The 23,365-nt window shown below is 42.5% G+C and overlaps 1 protein-coding gene across 2 annotated transcripts; it reads right to left on the bottom strand.

Annotated features, from left to right (window-relative positions):
- Positions 1-3,166: 3,166 nt before the first annotated feature.
- Positions 3,167-23,294, bottom strand: XRCC6 (X-ray repair cross complementing 6). 2 transcript variants are annotated; one of them, XM_066633731.1, is made up of 14 exons: positions 23,215-23,294; positions 21,406-21,443; positions 20,555-20,648; positions 18,377-18,486; positions 17,395-17,533; positions 15,802-16,056; positions 14,628-14,811; positions 14,184-14,370; positions 10,234-10,402; positions 6,198-6,359; positions 5,636-5,765; positions 4,395-4,495; positions 3,946-4,059; positions 3,167-3,601 (listed from the first exon to the last, which is right to left on the bottom strand). In XM_066633731.1, exons 3-14 carry the CDS (start codon positions 20,631-20,633, stop codon positions 3,402-3,404), a joined length of 1,830 nt encoding a protein of 609 aa, XP_066489828.1. In that variant the 5' UTR covers positions 20,634-20,648; positions 21,406-21,443; positions 23,215-23,294; the 3' UTR covers positions 3,167-3,401. The 2 variants fall into 2 exon arrangements, with proteins under 2 accessions (XP_066489828.1, XP_066489829.1); XM_066633732.1 differs by having other exon boundaries at positions 3,167-3,598.
- Between the last annotated feature and the right edge of the window lie 71 nt (positions 23,295-23,365).

The raw sequence follows: 23,365 nt of genomic DNA, 5'->3' as shown, positions 1-23,365 counted from the left end.
GATTGTGTGATCTGATGAATTGGTTAAAGTGCTGGTTCAGCTGGTTAACTGATTTCTGCCCAGCTCACAGGTGTACATATTGGATCCCTTTTGTGTATATGCAACATTGGGCAGAAATGGCTTCAAGTGCTGAAGGCAAAATAGCCTTTTCTCTGGAGCTATTAATGTCAACACAGCACTGTGCCAAGAGTAGCTATTTGCATTTGGGGGCACAGAGGCATGAGAGAGCAAAAATGCTCTTAGATGACCACTACTAAAGGGCTTTGTGAATTCTTATGCCATGAAGAATAAAAGTTCAAACAAAATCTCTTAAAAGCAATATAATAGATCAGTGAGATCTGAGGTCTTCACCAAATGCTCTGCTGCAGTAGTTCCCAAACTGGTGGGTCGTGACCCACTAGCCTGGGAAACAGCTGTGTCTGCTTCTTTCGGGTGCAGGGAGAGAAGAAGGCAGTGACACAAGCTCCAGAATTGTGCTGTTGTTGGGGATGGAAGGGAGTGTTTGACACTCACCCCTGCCAGCGCTGGCCTCCAGGGAGTGTGGGGAGTCCTGCGGACGCCTCCACAGGACTCCCCAAGGCTCCAAAATGGTAAAAATAATGATCAGAAACCACTTCCCATTGCACAATCAAAAACTTGAAGTGGTTTCTGATCACTGTTTTTACCTTTTTGGAGCCTTGAGGAGTCCTGCAGAGGCATCCACAGGGCTCCCTGCACCTCCCCCAGAGGCTGATGCTGGCAGAGGTACATGTCAGACACCCTCTTCCATCCCTGGCAGTAGCATGATCCTGGGGATTGTGTTGCTGCCTTAGCCCCTCCCCCACAACTACTTACATGGTTACATGTACTCCTACTTACATAGGAGTTTGGGAATGACTGCTCTACTGAAAAGGAGCATTTTTAATAGGTGTCTAAAGCAACCATTTTTGTTGCATTGCAACAACACACTGTATTTGAAAACCATGAATCATTTGTCCTGTGGATGATCTTTATAATGGGGATGGAGGCTTTTAACCTTTTAAGTGTCAAATGGTTTGCTGCTGACTTGACTCACTGAAATTCATCATTACTATTTTGAGTTTTGAAATCAAGTGAATTATGTTCTGCTCCTGAAAGTCGTAGTTAAATTAGTTTGTACTTAATTTTTTAAAAACATGAATAGTTTTGAGACTCCTTTCCTTTAGACCAGGTCAGACTGCTTTTAGGATGCAAAATGCTATTAATTTGGAATTCCAAAATATGGATTCCCATAGCTTATTTCTCCTTTCAAGTGAAATAGAAATAGCAGTGTCACTAGGACCTTGCTATGTAGGAGTGTACAACTCAAATCACTGCAAGGGCCATTTTACTGCCATTACTCTTTTGGCCAGATTAGAAGAGATTGTTCATGTTGCAATTTCCATCACTTTTGTTATGGTGGTACAGTACAGAATAGAGAACATATATCCATTCTTAAGTCAGAGCAATCGGAGAGCCTGGACCAACCCAGCCTTCTTACTCCTTTTGACTAAAGGCTGGATGGCTTCAGGGCAACCATGTCTTCTAACTCTAGCAGGATGCCAGGAGCAGTGGAGGTGGGAATCCACAAGCAAATGTAGCACTGGATATATTAATCCTTTTCTGAACTATTGCAGACTTTTCAACTTTTTTCACAAGTGCCACCATTACGCCTGGAAAACAGTGGATAACGGAACCCATAGCTTCCCAATATCACAGCTGGGGCTCTGTTCTGCATCCTCCTTCCAAACCATGCCTCTTTTGAAGAGCCAGATAACTGCATAGACCATTCCTATCCTGTCTTTCTTCCCTTCTGATCAAATTGAGTTTCATGACAGTGGCTTTGGTCAGCAAAGTCTTAATCACTTCTCAGTGAATTACTGCTGTACATTTCAGGTGGAGCTGCCCTTGATCTTTTGGAAGATCTGATACTGGTACAAAATGCAGCTGTGAGAGTATGAACTACTACAATTGTATTACACTCTCTTTTAGCTGACTTAATTGCCAATTTGCTTTTAGGTGCAGTTCAGGGTGCTGATTATGATCTTTAAAGCCCTAAATGGCTTTGGAGCAGAGAACCTTAAAGATCACCTTCTTCTATTTCAGGGGTGTCCAAACTTTTTGGCAGGAGGGCCACATCATCTCTCAGACACTGGCGGGGGGGGGGGGGGAATTAATTTACATTTCAAATTTGAATAAATTTACATAAAAATATATATGGGGTGGAACTTATATAAATGAATGATGATCTTTACAGACTGCACTTGCTCCCAGTGTGGAAGGGATTGTCACTCCCGAATCAGCCTTTTCAGCCACACTAGACGCTGTTCCAGAACCACCTTTCAGAGCGCGATACCATAGTCTTTCGAGACTGAAGGTTGCCAACAACTTGCAATAGCTCAAGACCCATAAAAAGCCTTGCACAAAGCAAGGCTGGCCTTTCCTTCGCTGCCGCTGTTTCATCACAGATGTGAAACAGCAAGCAGTGGAGGGAGCCCTCAACCCACAGCTCACTTAAGAGGATGAACAGTCACCCTCATACTGAGAGCAGTTGCTTCTGGCCAGCATAGGCTCCAGCAAGTCTCCGAAGGGCCAGAGACTCATTGGAGACTGGGGGCTTCCCCTGTGGGCCAGATTGGGGGTCCCCGAGGACCACAAATGGCCCAGGCTGGGGTTTGGACAACCCTGCTCTTATTTGAATTCACCAGTATCCCAAGATATTTTGAGAGGCTCTTTTGCTCAGTTGTGGTTTGTGGGGATGAGGATAGAGACTTCTCAGTGGTGACCCACTCCCTGTGGAATTATGTTCCATGGGAGTTTGTTGCTTTCTCTTCCAGTCCTTTGGAGGAGGCTAAAGACACATCTGTTCCCCCAGGCCTTCTGGTTGTTTGGCTGTTATCTCTTTTGCTTGATCTGATGTTTTGGTATTGTCTTGTTTTTTACATTATGTTTAATATTGTTTTGAGCCCCCTGGATTTTTAGAGAAAGGTGGGATACAAATTTTTGTTTTATGTGGTTGAAAAACACTGATCAGGTCATTATTGTAGCATTGCACATCTTTTCACTTAAAATTTTAACTGGTAGCCACCTCCTGAGGATGGTATCTTGAAATGTGGATTATAAATATACTAAATATTTTGAAAACAGCAGAAATGAAGCAAACACAAAATTACAAAACAAGCTCATTTATTTGAACGTGAGAAACACAGAAGTTTTCATTAAGTCTAAAAGCAAAACTGGGAAGAATGGAGTTTTGTTTCTATCAAACAGAACCTGGTAATTGTGAGGATTTATGCTCATGGGGGAATACATAGTTACTCCCTTTGATCTAATGAATACAAAAAGACTACATCCTTTTCCTTTGCCTAAGTCAGAAGGACCAGGTTGCAATGTCTGTATAGGCCTTAGTGTTTACTGAAGTGTTCAATAACTGAATCTATAAGTTCTTGCTTTTTCCCACCACCCTTCAACTTATAAATCTTGCACACATCCTTCAGAACTGGTACCGTGAGTTTGCCTAAAGTTCCTTTTTGAACATGATTCCTCAGCTCCTCCTCAGAGACTTCTACTTTGGCTCTCTTTGCTGGTTCTGTATCATCACCTGCTATAAAGAGATTTTTGAAATAATTGTTTGATACTCATGTCTTGTTGTCACACAAATATACTACACAACTTTCCACAAAATATAACTCAAAAGCTATTCAGTTCAGGCACTATTTATTCATAGTGTAAAATAAGCTATGCATAACCTGGCTAGATGCTCATTAAATATCTCCAGGCAAGAAATATTCTGATCCATCAAGATTTGTTTAGAAGGCAGATTACCTCTTGGGCAGATTACACAATGACACAGTGTGTAGAATCAAGACAAAAATAAATCCAGGCATTCATTTACTTGGAAGAACAAATGAAATAGGGGTACAGATCTCTGTACTCTTGCAATCTCACCTTGTTTTCGCTTTGTAACTTTTCCTTCAGGATCATAACCAGGTGGATAAACCAATTGTTTGAACTCATCCACAAGATCACCCAGTCTGAAATCCATTACTTCAGCCTTGGGCACTGGAGGATAAGAAAAAAAGATTATATAAGGACATCTCAGAAAATGATAAAAACCACTGATGGGTGAACAAGCCCTGATCCAGCAGGGCTCTTCCTATGTTCTTATAGTCTGGCAAATACCTTTATTTGGACCAACCAAAACAACAAAATTGGGGGCAAGGAGGTTTCAAGGTTTCCAGAACTCCTCTCAGGCTGGATGGTAAAGCAAAACAAATAGATGGGAGGAACAAAAATAAGCAATTGCTTATTCCTGTTTCTAAACATTTTTGAATGGAAGGGAAACATTCAAAGATCACATCAGAAAAAACAAAGCCATACCACTAAATTCTTTTTACCTGTCAGATCCTCAGCCTTTTCAGGTTCCATCATGTCCAGTGCCAAGGCCTCCAGGTTCATATAGTGCTGCTGAAGAACTGGATTCTCAAAGCTATCGCTCCTGTTGAGATCCCGGAGGAAAATGTTAATAAGAGGGGAACCTGATCCAGAAGTGGAGACAATGCCATTCCAATCCAAAGATGAACATCACCAAATTAAGCACTTGCCCCATTTCATTACATAACATGGTGGCTTGTATCCTAAATTCCACTTCCTCACATGAAAGACACTTCACCCAAAGGGAGGAGGATCTCACCAGTCTCCCCTTCAGTCTGCACACTCGATACAATCATGTTCAGAGGGGATCCCCTAATCTCCCCAAGTAGATTTTTGGCAGACACAGAAGTGGTGGGGAAGTAGAGGTGTTTGTTTCTGGTAAGAAAGGTTTACATCCTAAGTCTTACTGAATACTGACCACAATAGGCTTGCTTCTCAGTAAGGTAAACACCATCTTCAATCACCTTTAAGTTCACTTCTGCAAGTTTTCTTCCACACATGCGCCTTAGGATACAACCCACATTTTTCAAGCACATTAACTTACTTAAGGAGATGCCATAGCTGTGGCTCTACTTATACAGAAGAATTTTGTATAATTCTTTTTACAGTTTTATCTAGTTTTATCTAGTGATTTTTATCCTTCAAGATGGAGAGAAAAAAACTCCTAAGTCTTTGCACTGTTTTTTTTTAAAGAATTCTAAAGGTTTTTAGACAAATATTGCTTAGTCTCTAAAATTGCAATTATGCCTGAAATAAAGTGCAATGACTACAGTTCTGGTGTATATTGGAATGTTTCATTCATATTAAAGTGAAATTCACAGGAAACTGCACTGTTTAGGTTTCTAGGCGGATTCCAAACAATCTTAAGTTTTGGAGTCTAATAATCGGAAGAATAGCTATCAAGTACTGCATGGTTGGCAACCTTCAGTCTCGAAAGACTATGGTATAAGCCTACAGCACCCAGTAGTCCCAGGCAGTCTCCCATCCAAGTACTAACCAGGCCTGACCCTGCTTAGCTTCCGAGATCAGACGAGATTGGGCATGTGCAAGGTAACACTAGGCTGCCAAGTACTGCAAAAGTAGTGTTAATTAAAGGAGCTGGTAAAATGTTCAGCATGGTGTTATCACTGAAATCAGCACAGTGACTATCCAAGAACGTTTTGCCAAGTACATTCAATTTCACTTTGCATCTTTCTATATTCACCTGTATTTGAACCGAAGCTTCTGGACTATCTCCTTCATTTTGTCCACTTGTTCTTGATTAGCTGGAACCTTCTCTGTAAAGTCAATTTTCCGCTTATCATCTGCATAAGGTAGGAAAATTAGATGAAAACCTAGAGGGGGAAAAAAAACCAAGAGGAAGAGAAATTATTTGAAAGCACAATGGAAAATTCCATGCTGTCAGTGCAAGCCCCCAATGCTTTGTAATGTAAAGAATAATTTCTAGACCTAATTCTTTCACTACCAATTTAGCCATCTGAATTGAAATTAACACATGAATGCTTTATTACCAATGAACTAAAAGTAACCAGTAACAGCACAATCCTATTAATATCTACTTAGATGTAAGCCCCATTATGTTCATGAGACTTACTTCAAGGAAAGTGTGTATAAGATTACAGTCTAAAAATACTTTGAATGCTAATGAAAAGGACTACAGTATTTTCGTAAAATTTTCCTATTTTAACTTTCACTCTTTATATTAGCAGAAGCAGGGTAACACTGCTAACCAGGTGCAAGATACAAACACCAACAACTTCACATACCTGAGGGAGCCAATTGTATGTTCTGCTCATCCAGCTCTTCTTCCTGAGGAACCAAGGCTATAAACCTGGGGGGAGTGTTTCGTCGGGGGATGTATCTACATATGGCCATCACTCCTTTCTCCAGACACTTGATTAGCAAAGCATTAAATAATGTAGTGCTTCCTATAAGCAAAATTCCATGTTAAATTACATGATTTGATACTTGAGGCACTTCTTTGAAATCACTACAAATCTTAGAAGGTGTTTTCACAGCCAGACATGAGTGACTACCTATGGCTGGCTTCCTGAATCCTGAAGCAGATATATAGATTTGCTTGTTTTTTGTTTTTTAAGAAGATATTTTTGGTGTTGTCCAGAAAGGAATCTCTATTGCACCAATACAGTGGTGCCTCGCATAACGAATGCCCCGCGCAGCAAAAAACCCGCAGAACGAAAGCGGTGTGCGAAGTTTGGTAATTTTTATGACTTATGCTTCGCATAACGAATTTTTTTTTTATTGTCCTGGTTTGTCTTAAGGGGGGGATCTTCATGTCCCTTTATGATCCCGTCCACCCTAGTAAGGGGCGGGTCTTCATGTCCCTTTATGATCCCGTCCACCCTAGTAAGGGGCGGATCTTCATGTCCCTTTATGATCCCGTCCACCCTAGTAAGGGGAGGATCTTCATGTCCCTTTATGATCCCGTCCACCCTAGTAAGGGGCGGGTCTTCATGTCCCTTTATGATCCCGTCCACCCTAGTAAGGGGCGGGTCTTCATGTCCCTTTATGATCCCGTCCACCCTAGTAAGGGGCGGATCTTCATGTCACTTTATGATCCCAGGAAAGTGTGCACAGGATTACAGCCTTCAGACTCCCCACTCAGCATCCCCCCATCGCTCATTCACCCTCTCACTGCCCCATTTCCTTCACGTTTCCCCCCATGATCACGGCAAAAGCAAGCAATTGAGTGCAGCTGCTCTGTCCTCCCCAGCTTAGAGCACAATCCTGTGCGTGTCTCCTCAGAAGTAAGTCCCATTGTGCTTACTCCCAGGAAAGTGTGCACAGGATTACAGCTTTCAAGCTCCCCACTCAGCATCCCCCCCCCCCGTTTTTGAAATCCTCTGTACAGTATGTATGCCTTTAAAGAGCACTTAATAAACACTTTGTTCTGACTTTTCTTGCCCATAGGAACGCATTAATTAAATTTCAATGCATTCCTATGGGAAAACGCGCTTCGCAAAATGAAAAACTTGCATAACGAAAGGACTCGCGGAACAGATTAATTTCGTTATGCGAGGCACCACTGTATATGTTTTCAAAATGTTTCACACAAGTTATCTCTAATCCTGACCACAGTCCTATACAATATATCGTTTTCTTTACTTTAAATGTATATATCATGTTGTCTACCATTAACATGACACTTGAAACAGTGCACAGTACAGCAAAACAAAAGGACAAACGTGAAGATTTTTTTAAAACCTAAAACAATAATTTTACAATCAGTTACAACCAGCATAAAACTGACCTCAACACAAATCTCAATAAAGAGAACCAGCACTAAGTGCCCTTAACCAAATACACATTAGAAGATAGCAGAAGCACAGTCAAGCCAGCTACATTTCAGGTGGGGGAGTATTCCAATTTGTGCCCCCTACCATGGAGAAGACGCAGCTCTATGCCCTGTCACATTCATAGGCAACACAAAACAGAGTAGCGCACAGATCTAAAACAAGAAAGCAGTATGTCTAGGAGGAGGTGCTCCCTAAGACAGTGGTTCTCAAACTGGGGCATTGCAATACCCCAACCAGAGAGCCCTGGCCTCTGCCCCCTTAAGGGGCGGGGCAAGGCAATGACACGATCTGCTGGATTGCACTGCTTTGGAGGGGTGCAGGGGCTTGCTGCCACTTACCAGAGCCTGCTGCAGCTCTCCAGCAGTGCGGGGAGGCCCCGTACCAGCCTCTGCAGGGCTCCCCATGCTGCAGAGTCAGTAAAAACCACGATCGCAACCACTTCCGGTTTCACAAACACAAAACCGGAGGTCACAGTCGTAATTTTGAGGTTCTCCACAGCATGGGGGGCCCTGTGCAGGTTGACGCGGGGGCTCCCTGCACCCTAAGGAGGCTGCTGCTGGATCTGGTAAGTGGCAGCAAGTTCCTCCGCCCCTCCAAAGCAGCATGATCCAGCAGATCATGTTGCTGCCTCCCCCCCCCGCCCACACTTACTGCAGCTCAAATTCTCCCTGCGCGTTTGAGAACTGCTGCCCTAAGATGTACAAGTTCTAGACTGCACAGAACTCAAACTGTTTCACCAGTACATGTCCAATCTCATTATTTGAGTGGGTTCCATTCCCAGAACTCAGGTGGATGGCAAGAAACACACTATAGCAAATCAATTTAAAGAACAAAGTTTCTTTGCTCAGGTGATTTAAAAACAGCCTTACTGACCTTTGAGATGTTAAGATACAGTCATTAAGACAACAATCAGTCTCTCTCAAGGTGCTAAGAAAGGCTTCACTCTCCCTTCACCAATGCAAAGTATCTTTCTTTCACCTGCTCAGGGCAAGGGAGGGGTCTTGGGCTGAAGCTGCCTGAAGAGAGAATCATTGATGAATTGTCAGCCTACTGCTACCTCTCTCTCTCTCTCTCTCTTTGTTAAACAACTGTTTTCCTTTAATTTAAAAGGAGAGAAAAATCCATGGATAATTAGGTCCATAATTTTTTTCTCTCTCTTTCTCTCTTTGTTAAACAACTGTTTTCCTTTAATTTAAAAGGAGAGAAAAATCCATGGATAATTAGGTCATACCTGTAATCACTTGCATGACTGTCTCTCTCTACAACAGTAAGAAAAGCGGTTTTTTAAAACTGTGATTTTAAAGGGGTGCACTTTTCCCCTTCTCCAGGGATCAGCACATTCCTTCTCATTTGCAATGGCCATTCATGTTGAGTCAAATCCGTGTATAACAAAGCTGGACCAGTACTTTTGAAAGGTGAGAATTCGATACTAGCTGAATCATCCATACCACCTTCAAACACAGTCCTCATGGAGCATGTTGCAATAGTGAAGGTTATCAAAGCATGGAAGTCTGAAAGCAAAATCTTTAGCAGAGGTAGGAGTCTGAACCACCTCACCAAACTGAGGAAAGGCATCCACAACCACTGATGACATTTGCAAATTCAGGAATATAGAACTCTAAACTACAAACTTTGTCCTTTGGGGCAATGTAACTGCAGCCTGTAAAACCAACACTATTTCATCCCCAGGATGTTCCCATCAAAACCTCCAAATTAAGCTTCAACTTACTGACCCTCAGCCAGCCCATAACTTTGTTCAGGCATTCATGCAGGGACTGAAAAACTGCACCTGGATTTCATGAAAACTATTAAGAATACTTATATAGTGCTTTTCAACAAGAACATAGTGATACTGCACTCCAAACTGCTGATCTCTCCTCAAGTGGTTACATACAGACATTAAAAGGGACCTTCTTTTCATGTAAAGAAGGTATAATCCAGACATTAATATGTATTAGTCTTCCATGTTTTTGTGAAACTAGTCAATTTTGTATGCATTGTGATTATATAGCCTTCCTGACTCAGAAAAAGGAGTCAGTAAACATTTACAGTTTCTCTTGACTTTTATTTTTCTACATTTATAAAAGAATACCAGGGACAGGGCAAAAAATGCAATTTGTGGAATTTTGCATGGGGCAGATCAGTAGTCATCTAACAAGCCAAACCACTGCCAGACAGTACCCTAACTCCCATTTGTCTCAAACAATCCAGAAAAATTCAGTCTTTGGTTTTAAATGCCACCAAGAAATGTAAATTAAGGAGGAAGAGAGTTATATTTCCTTAATTCAATTCAATAGACAAAGAGCATCAACAAGTGCAACTAAGTATTTTCCAGTCCCAAAATCTTATTTCAAACCCTAATGAGTTCATTAAATATATTTCATCCAAGAACATTAAACATTTTACATCTGAAACCCTTCTCTGTCCACTGAAAAATATTCCATGGTTAAAATACAAGAGAAACAATTCTTCCTTCACTGCTTACCATTGATCAAGTATTCTTCAGGATAAATGAACTGGGCAGGCCTGATGAAGTGATGTTGTTTCAGCATTGCTAATGGCTTGAAACCAATCAGGTATAAGCCTGGTGAATCAAATCTTTTCAATTCTTCGGTCTCCTCTTTCTCCAACACAATCTGACGGTTCCCATAGATCTAAAAAAAAGGAGAGGGCAGAAAAGAAACAGCTATGAGAATAGGGGAGGAGAAGGAACTTGTCTCCAGTGTCATGTTCACACATATTCAGACTAGAGCACTTCCATACAAGCACAAGGTCAGATGCAGGGGTATTCCTCCCCATCACCTCCAAGCATGAGGAGGGTTGGAGGTGGCGCTTCCAAAGTACAGGATAATATGAAGCTTAAAACTGTAGAGAGGGGAAGGGGCCAGCCAGCAGCCGAGCAGATGTGCCTTCTCAAGCTCTTGAAAGGCACTCTGTTTTTTTCCCAAAAAACTGCGGATCCAAGGACACCTGGTGATGTTTGTCAGGAGAGACAAATTCCTCCATGTGATGGCACAATTCCTGAGGAGATAAGCCCCGCCAGGGGGGGTTTTCCCAGGAGATTTCACCGTCTTGGCAGTATTGGTGAAGAATTCATGTTGAATCAAGCTGAAAGCCCCAGAAGGGAAAGACTTTGAAAGACTTAAGTAAGTGTTATTCCATTTGTGTGTGCATGGCATGGATTGAGTAATTGATTGCCTGATTTGGTTGTTTTTTTTGCTGTGAGAAGAAGAGGAGGGGGGAGGTTTCCCCCCTCAGCTGTTTATCTGTGTGAGGAGAAATCGTAGAAGAGATTTACCAAGCTTGTTATGGTTATCTGAAAAAATAATTACAAATTTACAACTTTGAATTTCGGTGGATTACAAATTAACTGTCCTTGGATAAAGTTTGTGTATTGGAGCGTCTATTGCCTTGGTTTGATACTATTGTTTGGGATTGCTGGATGTTTTGAGATTCTTGCAGACCGAGGAATGTGGTTGCCAAGACTACAAGTATAAAGATAAGAGAACAGGAACAAAAAGAGTGCACCAGTGACATCTAGTGGATTTAAAAAGACATTGCATGAACTGGATTTGTGTTTATAAGTGGAGCGAGGAAGATAATACGCTGAGGACATCTAGCGGTCTTAAAGAGCGCTGCAAGCAAAAATTTGAGTTCCACAGGAAGGAAGAACGAAGATGGCAGGTAAGAAAGTCTGAAGTTTGCCAGCGTTGGAGATGCAATTTGGAAAATACAAAAGGAAGCGAAAGGGAAAGACTGAAAACAGACTATGCAAGACAACATGAAAAACTGATGGCAATGGTACAGCAACAAATAAATCAATCTGCACAGACCCAAGACAGTATGGATGCTTTTAACTAAACGATTAGATCAGGGGTGCTCAATAGGTGGATCGCGATCTACCGGTAGATCGCGAAGCAAAATGAGTAGATCGCGGAGTGCCGACCCCCCCCTTCAGGTGCCTCTCGGAGGAAACGCCGGGAGTAAGGCCCATTGTACTCAATGGGGCTTACTCCCAGGTAAGTGTGGCTAGGATTGCAGCCTCACAGCCTAATCCTAGGCATGTCTACTCAGGAGTAAGTCCTGTTATACTCAGTGGGGCTCAAGGTACACCAACATACATTGTACACATAAATGTTATATGTTATGATGGCGCGAACATTGTAAAAAAAACTCTGGTAGATCTCCGGGCCTTGCTGGGTTTCAAAGTAGCTCTCGAGCCAAAAAAGTGTGAGCACCCCTGGATTAGATGAACTCAGTGGACACTTGATAAATGTGAAAATTACATCAGAAGAAGACAAACAAGAGATTGAGAGATTGGGAAAAAAGATAAGACCAAGTTAAAATATCGGAGATAGAAGAAAATCAGCACGACGCAGAGACAACGTTAATGGAAATCCAGATGGATAATGCAGCTTGAGTGGTGAGAATACAAAATATACCAGAATAGAAAGGAGAAGATATGTCGCAACAGACTCTCAGATTAATATCAGAATGGGTTGATACACCGATGGAGAAGATACCTAAAGAATTGGATTCAGTGAGAAGAGTGAGCACTTTTTATTTGAGAAAACACGAATTACCAAGAGAAATTCATGTGAAATCCATCAGAATCTTTTACAGAGATAAATTACTGAAGGCTCCACAGGAAAAGAAATGGACAGTGGATGATAACAGAGCTAGAATTTTGAGACATGTTCCATGGAGAGTGAGGAAGAAGAGAAAAAAGAATTGCCAGAGCAAGGTGAGCTGGTGGACAATTAGATTCAAGATTTGGGAGACAAATAAGAAGGTTTCTATATGGAACAGACACCATTTGATAGACTATTGCTAGAATATGATTTTAATTGTAGCGAGGATTTTATATGTTAGATATTGGAAGGATTGTAAAATACCAATGAAAGATGAATTAATAGAGAAAATAACGAATGTGGTGGAAATGGACAGGTTTTCAGAAAATTTGGATCAACAACGAAAACCGACACAAATTGAGTAATGGAAACCATTTTATGCTTGGCTGAAAATGAAGTTTTAGAAATATTTGATAGGGCATTTAGATGATTGTATTACATATTATATTTGATATGATATAATAGACAAAGGATGAATGAAAAATGATATTAAGAGGAAAATTTAGAAGAGGAAATTGATTAAGATATGTAATGATTTATTAGTTTTAGTAATAAATCTAATTATCTTATCTAATAATAATCTTAATCTTATCTATAATAATCTAATCTAATAATAATCTTATCTAATAATTATCTAATTATAAATAATTTATCATTTAGTTTATGATAATGATTTACTGCACCCTTTTTTGTGTGTAGTGAATGTTTTTTGTGTTATTTGTTATGTGTGTTTATATTTGTTTTCGGTAAAAGAACCCCCCCCCCAAAAAAAAAAAAAATAACTGTGGAGAGAGAACGGGGGTTTCCCAGACTTCATTCAGTACATCCAAAACACTTAGGGTTCCTCTAAAGAGCAGTCCAAGCAAGGACAATCCCTCTCCCCAAGCCCCAGCTTCAAAGTTTGGAAAAGGCCTGGGGGTCATTACAATTGCCACAACAAACATTTATGGAAACCTGGGCTTTATTTAAAAACACAACATTTTTTTCCATTTAACTCCACTAGGCTGAAAATAGTTTCCAACCAATAATACAAGAAATAAAATCACAGCAAAATCATCTCAAATAACTCACATTTTGTACACACTTGCCAAACTTTTCTGCATAGGATCCAACCCTATCCAGTTTTCCAGTGCTGGTGCAGCTGTGCCAATGGGGCATGCACTGCATCTTGTGGTGGGGCAGCAGTCATAGAGGTCTCCTTAAAGTATGGGAACATTTGTTCCCTTACCATGAGGCTGCATTGTGGTTGCACCAGTGCTGGAAAATTAGATAGGATTGGGCACTTAGCCAGCTGATCTGCAACTAGCCCTAGGTTTGTTTCTGACAAAGTGGTTAACCTGTGTACCACAAGAACATTTTAAAAAGTGACTGATTGGGTATCTCATTACAATCATGGAAATGAATGGGACCCAACTGCCAATTGATAGAAAAAAGTTATGCTTGAACTATGGAAAATTAGAGGAAGTACTTAAAACATACTCCAGTACATAAAATAAAGCCTATCAAGTTTTAAACATTTAATCTACCTACCTAGCCCAACAAACCCAACCCAAAAGCTTCCTGGAAAATAATCAGAAAGATAATCAGGTAATTAATCTTTGGTATACAAACGGTATTAAAAAGGATCTTAGGACTCAATGAAGAAGCATGCTGGAAGAAATAGTTTCCATGGTACTTGGGAACTAGATGGTTAGTTTTTAAAGCATGAGTGACATTTTGATTTTTGCAGGGAAGCTTTCCTCTGACATTGCAAGTTTTCCAACACAGAAAGCTGGGAGGTAAAGAAATTCTTGAGGTACGTTACCTGGGCCCTCTTTGTGTCACTAGGAAGAAGCAAACTACCTGTCTCTCGATTAAAAATCCGTGTTTTGGTTTTTACTGGCTCATTGGTTTCTCTGTAAAGTTTCACTGGAGGTTGTTTGAAAGCTTTCTGGACCAGGTTGAAAATACCAACAGAGAGAGCTGTATCTTTTCCCAGATATAAATTCAATCTGTGTGGAAGCACCAAATATAGATTTAGGTCTTCTAAATTTTTATACTGCATTTCAGTTTCCACTTTAAAATAGACCAAGCACACCAAAAGGTTCTTATCCCAAAATACAACCAAGGAAACTTAACATTATGTACTATTTTAACAGAACTCTAATCTGGTTGTCATGCACTTATAATCAAGAATAATATTTCTCTCCAACATCTCACCTGACCTACAAGAGGTTGATTGTGAAAACAGATTTTTCTGGATAGTCACCTGGCTAAAGCGCGCTTCCTGGTTTCCTTGGCTCGTACTTTCTTCATGAGATCTTCTAACTTGCCAGACTCATCAAACTGGACTCCTAAGTCCTCATCTTCTGCTGTGTTAATAATGTCCCTGTAGAATAAGGAGATATCAAACCCTCCAGGCTTCTTCAGGTGCATTAAATCAAGGTAAATACCTGGAGTTAAAGCAGAATTGGAGAAAATTATAAAACCAATTTCTTAAGTATAGTAAGACCTATACATTTTATAGCTTTTGATTTTGCAGAAGAACTTAAATAGTCCAAGAACTAAGCACAAGGGTACAGGAAAAGTAGAGAGTGCACTTTAGGAAAAGAGTCAAAGAAAAGTAAAATCAATACTAATATTGAGTATAGTAGTATAGCAGTATAAAACAGTTGTACAGAAAATGACCTGAGAAAGACATGTTTCTTTCTCTCCCTGCAAGATAATCACACAACCACTGAAGGAAATTACACTCCAGAGTGCATTTTTGTCCCTGTCAGTCACAGCGACCAGTACACACTGAAGCATCTCACATTTTTGGATTGTAAGAAACATAACTACTCCAGCAAATAGTCTGATTTCCAAAATTAGAGCCGTTTGGATATGCCCCAACAGTACTCATAACACATTTTGCTAAGTCAGGGCCCAATCCTATGCAGTGCATGCCAGCTCGGCACCGGCGTGCACTGTCACAAACGTGCCATAAGGCACGTTTGCAGGAGTTAGCGCCAGCCGAGGGCCAGAGCTGGCCCAGCATGAGCCCACACTGGGAGGCCGGCGATCTGCCGCCAGGTGCTCCTTGTGAAGCACCTGGTGGTGGAGAGGTAAGTCAGGAGTGGGGAAGGCATTCCAGGGTGGGCAGAGGAAGGCATGGCGGGGGAAGGGAGCAGGGCAGGAAAGGGACAGACTGGTGGAGCTCCGTGTCAAGCCACTTTTGTCCCCTTCCCCTGAGGAGCCACCAGCAGCTGCCCAGTTGCACTTAGGATGCAGCAGCAGCCATTTTTGCTCCCGTGGCAGCCCCACACACTGGGCCGCTCAGGATTGGGCTGTCAATTAGGAGCAAGTTTTGCAACAATGGGATTCAGCAACTGCTGTCTGATGCAATGAAAAGAGGCATTATTTTTAACCCAAATTACACATCATTTTGAATGTGAAGTACTGACCTGTCTCTCGGAGGTCAGCAGCTTTAGTTCTAGCAAATTTTGCTTTAACATTATCTTGACCATGAGGGTTGTCTTCATTGGTGAACAGCATGATCCTTTTGTGGCTCATCTTCAGTCGGATATCGCTGAAGAGATTAGAACAAACCCAGAATGCCTCACCCAAAGAGTAATCAGCACTATGGCCAAATGACTTGTGGAAGAGTGCTTTCCCCTGTTCTCCCTTGTACTTGCTCAACTCTAACACTCGTTTTGCCCCTAATGACAGACAGCAAAAAGAGAAAATGGATAATTACAGTTCACGGTTCATCCATAAAACACAAGCAAACAAATGAGAAAATGACAATTCTTCTATATCATGCAGGTGATGGACAGTGTGGATAGAGAGACGCTCTTTTCCCTCTCACATAACACCAGAACCAGGGGACATCCACAAGAGTATTGGGAGAGTTAGGACAGACAGAAGAAAATATTTCTTTACCCAGCTTATAATTAGTTTGTGGAACTCCTTGCCACAGGATATAGTGATGGCATCTTGCCTATATGCCCTTAAGAGGGGATTGGACAAATTTCTGGAGAAAAAATTCATTACAGGTTACAAGTCACAGTAGGTACGTGTAAGCTCTTGGTTTTAGAGGCAAGCTGCCTCTGACTGCCAGATGCAGGGGAGGGCACCAGGATGCAGGTTGTGTCTGTTGTCTCATGTGCTTCCTCGGGCATTTGGTGGGCCACTGTAAGATACAGGAAGCTGGACTAGATGGGCCCTTGGCCTGATCCAGCGGGGCTCTTTTTTATGTTCTAATGGCTAGTACCCAACATTTGCACACTAGTCAATAGCTTATTCACAGCATTTATGTTCCAACTCATGAAAAAGTCAACTGTTCAGCATAACAATCAGTTGTATCCATCAACAATTACTGTGGGTTGACTCAATCCATAAGAAATCATTATGAAGTCAGATCTCACTAGTTGCATGTTTTAATGTGACACCATAAAGATTTCATAAGGACTTGGTAAAGTATGGTGAACGGGACTCCTTTACTCTAGTAGTGGGAAGGCCCTGTTTATATATAAGATGGAACTGGTATGGCTTAATCAGCTTATACAGCCCTGCCATCATAACCTCTGTAACCTGCATGTTCACTGGAATGGCTTAACCTGGGATGTATATTGGCAGCGCCAGTGTGACTGATATGTGGATCTGATAGAACAAGAGACCAGACAAGAATCACCAGCACTGAGTTTTAATCACACCTGTCCATTGGTCAAGTCTGCCCACTTGACTACAGTGGAGGCGAATAGGCACTGAATAGAATACCAAAAAAGGCCCTTGGCTAAATAGCACATCACTGCTCCCTTGTTCACGGTACTGTACTGTTGGCAACCTTCAGTTTCAAAAGACTATGATATCGCGCTCTGGATGGTGGTTCTGGCACAGCTTCTAGTGTGGCTGAAAAAGCCGATTTGGGAGTGACAATCCCTTCCACACTGGGAGCAAGTGTAGTGTGTCCCTGGTCTATCTCCCTGTTCACGGTATGGTATCCTCTTCCCAGCATTCTTTCATTACAGACAAACTTCATAACATTTCCATTTTACCTGGATTGTCCAAATCCTGGAGAACATAAATGTTCTTAAAATCCACAGAATTCTTGTGTTGGTCAGTGCCATAGAACACCAAGCCAACAAGGTCCCTGTCATGGCTGATGATCTTGTTTGTGTACACATTCTGAATGCACTGGTAAGAAAATACAACATGTGAAAATATGACAGCTGGGAGAAGGAAGGGAAAGGTCTGTTGAGGAAAACTGAACTGGGCTGACTGCACTCCCTATGTCATAGTGAAACAGAAAAAGGCCAATCCTATACATGTCTACTCAGAAGTAAGTCCCATTGTACTCAATGAGGTTTGCTCCCAGGTTAAGTGTGGATAAGATTGCAACCTTAGTTACCCAGTAGGCCAAACACTGGGTGGAAAAATTTTTGCTCTTTTGTCATTCCTGGTAGCATCTGAAGAGTCTATTTTCTCCCTACAATGACACAGTTCTATTGATATGGAATGAAAGCACTTGCTTAGTGTTCAACACAGACAGTACTTACTCTCTCTGAAGTCAGACTTTGGAAGAATGAAGGTAATGACAGGGCCTGATTCATGAGAAATGCTGAGACCACCTTAGGCAGAAGGTGGTGTCCAGACTCAACACCACACTATCTGGGTGAAATCTGATGAACAGGAGGGTTGTATCATAAAGCACAGAGATCATTTGCCCTCTGTTTCAAATTAACAGTGAATAGAAAGCAGAGCCATAGGTTCAAACTGCTTGCTGTTGTGTTTCGACAAGACCAAGGCAAATGCCCAATGGCACAAGAAATTGTATCTAGCATGAAATAGGAATTCAGCATCATTTTTGCCTTCCTTGCAATAAAGTACTTTCCACTTCCCTAGGATAGTAAGGCAATGTCAAGATAACCAGAATAAACAGACGTGACAGCTAGTTCTATGGGGAATAACACAGCTCCAAAATATTTGTGTATCTTTCAACCTACAAAATCTGTAATAAACACTAAATTTCTAACTTACCTGCATTGTCATCTCAAAGGGAGTCAAGTTGTTATTGTAGGAATCAAACATGGCTTTTGAAGCATCCACTAAGAAAACCAAAGTATCCCGACCTGAATATTTATATTCTCCTGTAAAGAAAAACTCTATAAATTAATTGTCCTTTTTACCCAATTCCTATATTTAACTATATTGCTTAGTTACAGCTCAGGTATGTGCGAATTTTTGCTCTTGTACACCAAGGAAAGAGTACAAATATATGTGTACACTGCGAGTGAATAGGTGAGCTGAGCAAATAGGGATGATTATGTGGTTTACCTCAACAGTCTGGGCGATTGCCCACTTTTCAGAATTTGAAGCAACAGTATGCAAGGGTCCAATAACATGCAACAGTGCTGCATTTTGAAAATTCAACAGCAGCTACAGAGGGGGAGGACAACCTAATTGAGGACAACTCAATTGGGGTCACAGCATTATAGACAGTGAAGCCAAAACAAATAGCACTTGGCAGGTATGTGTGGATTCTTAATTGGGAAAACACTACTGAGAGAAAAAGATTTTTTTTTTAAAAATCCTCTACCAACAAGTATTACTGTCCCAATCAGATCCCCTCCCAGTAGCTGCTATTAAACTTCTTATGAAAAACTGGGAGAAAAATCAACCACAGATACTCTACTGTCACATGTATTTTGGCCATGAACCTCTTTGTTCTGGTAAAATTACTAGGACACCATTTTTAAACGTTACAAATATTTACAAACAAACCTTCTCATCTAGTTAATCAAACTTCTCATCAGCCAGCTATAAAACCTTTTTTTAAAAATCAAATTTCACACAATTGTTTCACATATGCAAATGTCTTATTCTACTCTGCTATACTGATTCACAGAGATTTCCAATACTGATATTGTTAGCCACCTGTACGCAAAATCAGCTTCAACTTAATACTTTCCTACGGTAAACTAGTAGGTCCTCTCATGGATTGAGAACTGGTTGGAGGCCAGGAAGCAGAGAGTGGGTGTCAATGGGCAATTTTCACAATGGAGAGAGGTGAAAAGTGGTGTGCCCCAAGGATCTGTCCTGGGACCGGTGCTTTTCAACCTCTTCATAAATGACCTGGAGACAGGGTTGAGCAGTGAGGTGGCTAAGTTTGCAGACGACACCAAACTTTTCCGAGTGGTGAAGACCAGAAGTGATAGTGAGGAGCTCCAGAAGGATCTCTCCAGACTGGCAGAATGGGCAGCAAAATGGCAGATGCGCTTCAATGTCAGTAAGTGTAAAGTCATGCACATTGGGGCAAAAAATCAAAACTTTAGATATAGGCTGATGGGTTCTGAGCTGTCTGTGACAGATCAGGAGAGAGATCTTGGGGTGGTGGTGGACAGGTCGATGAAAGTGTCGACCCAATGTGCGGCGGCAGTGAAGAAGGCCAATTCTATGCTTGGGATCATTAGGAAGGGTATTGAGAACAAAACGGCTAGTATTATAATGCCGTTGTACAATTCTATGGTAAGGCCACACCTGGAGTATTGTGTCCAGTTCTGGTCGCCGCATCTCAAAAAAGAGATAGTGGAAATGGAAAAGGTGCAAAAGAGAGCGACTAAGATGATTACGGGGCTGGGGCACCTTCCTTATGAGAAAAGGCTACAGCATTTGGGCCTCTTCAGCCTAGAAAAGAGACGCCTGAGGGGGGACACGATTGAGACATACAAAATTATGCAGGGGATGGACAGAGTGGATAGGGAGATGCTCTTTACACTCTCACATAATACCAGAACCAGGGGACATCCACTAAAATTGAGTGTTGGGCGGGTTAGGACAGACAAAAGGAAATATTTCTTTACTCAGCGTGTGGTTGGTCTGTGGAACTCCTTGCCACAGGATGTGGGGCTGGCGTCTACCGTAGACGCCTTTAAAAGGGGATTGGACAAGTTTCTGGAGGAAAAATCCATTACGGGGTACAAGCCATGATGTGTATGTGCAACCTCCTGATTTTAGAAATGGGTTATGTCAGAATGCCAGATGCAAGGAAGGCATTCTGACCAGGATGAGGTCTCTTGTTATCTGGTGTGCTCCCTGGGGCATTTGGTGGGCTGCTGTGAGATACAGGAAGCTGGACTAGATAGGCCTATGGCCTGATCCAGTGGGGCTGTTCTTATGTTCTTAGTACTATTTGCAAGCCCTTAGGTTGATTCTTACCAATTATCTCTCCTTCTTCATCTCGTTCCTCTTCTCCTTCATCTTCCTCATTTTTATAATATGACACCCAGTCTGACATGTCTTTCACGTCTTGCTAAGGAGAACAAATGAGACAGGCAAATATTATTCAACAGGTTAGCCCAGGAAATATCTCCCCAAATCCCAATTCTGAGAGGTCAGGAGAGGGAAGCATCAAGGAGCTTACATCACTGCCATTTCCCTGAAACCCTTGAAACTAAATGCTTTTCAGCTGAGAGAAAAAGAACTTGCAGAAGACTGTTCACACATTTCCATTTTCAAGACCTCACAATAGCTCTGTCAACAGTAGCACATTCTCGACTTCACTAAAAGCATTACATAATCTCTTCCCACGCCACATAAAAAAGAGCTATTATATATCACATCAAACTCAAAGGAAGAATTCAAGCCTCACTAAATAAAGTGAGAAGATTACATCTATATCAGGATGATAGTACAACCTGCTTGCAAGTCTTTTATAATAGCAACATCTATTATTATTACTATTATTAAGAATACTTATATACTCCTTTACAACAAAGTGGAAAAAAGGTACAGAAGAGACAGCATCAGCAACAGCCATTGAAAAATACATCATGCTGGGGTGAAGAGAGACACAGCCCAATCCTATCCACACTTCTCTTGGAGTAAGTCCCATTGACTATAATGGAACTTACTTCTGAGTAGACATGCATAGGATTGGGTTGACAGTTGTTCTTCCCCAGCTAAATATACAAGGAGTACCACTTGAAAAAGTGCCTCTTTGCCTAAGCTGAGGCAAATCATTCTATTTCAAGTTGGAATCATCAGACTACAGACCAAAAGTCACTTACCTGCCAGTAAAAATCACCTTCAGTCTACCAAGTGATCTCTGCCAAAAAGAAAGAGAAGAAAGTTCAAACAAGTCCTGCTGTGTTTATCCTGCCCGTAAACCACTATTAAACCTTCATGGTGGCACCTGCATCTGTTCAGAAAGCTCAGGTTGCTCATGTGTACTGATTTATTTTTCAAGAGGCCATCTATGCAGTCACACATAGCGGGGGTTCTATGAATGTGTAAAGCTGACTTTGCAAACTTCCAAAGTTATGCCAAGCATTCTGTCTCTGTTCTCAAGCAGCAGAAATATTGGACACACTGTGTTCTTTGAGAGCAGGAAGAATGCCACATTGCTCAGCTCTGTGAGGACTGCCCACTAAGTTTCAATTAGAGCATTTGGAGACATCCAACAGTTGGAGCTACACCTGTAAAGAGGGCAGATAGGTGGGCCATGCACAGATTGAAGAATTAAAGGGCACAATCCTAACCCCTTATGTCAGTGCTTTCCAGCACTGGCATAGCGGTGCCAATGGGATGTGTGCTGCATCCTACAGTTGGGTGTCACTCACTGAGACCTTCTCAAAACAAGGGAATGTTTGTTCCCTTACCTCAGAGCTGCATTGCCCTTAGTGCTGGAAAGCACTGACATAAGGGGTTAGGAATGCGCCCAAAGGGAAGCAACTTGCCTCCTCCTTTGTAGTCTTTGTACATTCAACATATAGGGGAGGCTAGCTAGCTTCCCCCTTACCTGGAGGTGGGGGCAAGTCAATCAGGAAACAATGTTTAGCAGAACAACACGACCAAATGAGGAAACAGCTCTTGACCTTAGCCATGTCCAAGGCATGGTACCAGGCTGACATAAATTATCACACTGCTGCTCTACACCACATCAGAAGTGAAACAGGCTTACAACAGACAATGAAACCACCCTGGTAAAGTGCAGTCTCTAAGAGGCCATGGCTCTTTTTTAGATATCTGACAAGCCAGGGAGATAGTCACCAGTAAGCCAGCCACTGGGCAAAAACATTGCTGCCCCTGCCCACCCACCTTGCCTGGGAGATCCTGTTGTAGCCTGTGGCTGCAGGCTGCCTGTGGCGCTTTGATTGCCACCGATCAGCTGGGCGCAGCAGGGCACAGCACCCAGGTTGGGGGGGTGCTTACAACTCCCCTCCCCCACATACACACCCCACTACCACCATCACTTTTTTCTCTATTAAATTTTGTTCAGAGACTTGAGAATTTGAGCACGGACTTGAGACTTGACCTGAGACTCAGGGACCTGCGATGGGATGGGAGGAGAGGCAAGTGAAGCACAGCCTCCCCACCGGAGTCTCTCAAAAAGCGCCGCTGCCACGTGAGGGGCCCAACCCATGCACAGAGCGGAGAGGGAGGGACAGCAGAGCACATGGGTTGTGGCGCTTTTTGAAGGACTCCTGTGGAGAGGCTCTGCCTCACCTGCCTCCCCACCCACCACACAGGAGCACGTGTGTTGTGGGTGCTTGGGCGCCACACATGGTGGCAGCGCTTTTTGAAGGACTCTTGGGGAGGCTCTGCCTCACCTGCCTCCCCACCCACCGCACGCCCCTGCTGAGACCTGGAACGGCAGGACTTGAGGCCGGACTCAAGACTTGGGGACACCCCAGCTCCAGCCCTCCTACCAGGCGGCGGAAAGGCACCCCTGAGGGCGAGGGGGGTCAGAGGTGTCTCCACCCCAGTGATCTGCTGCCAGGCTCAACCCCACACAGACCAACAGGGACCTTCCCCAGCCACACGCCGCCCAGCGCCCCCGCGCCCTGCAAAGCCACCAGCTCTGCTCCCAGCTGCACCTCAAGGCACCTCAGGGAAGGTGCTGCCCCCCCCAGCAAGGACCAGGTGAGCGCGAGTGTGCATGCGCGGAGCTGCCCCTTGCCAGAGTTCCCCCAACACTCTTTTCCGCCTCACCTCGCGCCAACACCGGTATCTGTCAATCACGAGCAA

This window comes from Tiliqua scincoides, chromosome 7 (genome assembly GCF_035046505.1).
Source record: "Tiliqua scincoides isolate rTilSci1 chromosome 7, rTilSci1.hap2, whole genome shotgun sequence".
In the NCBI taxonomy this organism is placed as follows: Eukaryota; Metazoa; Chordata; class Lepidosauria; order Squamata; family Scincidae; genus Tiliqua; species Tiliqua scincoides.
The sequence above is the reverse complement of the archived record's forward strand: the minus strand, read 5'-3'. Positions and strand labels throughout refer to the sequence as shown.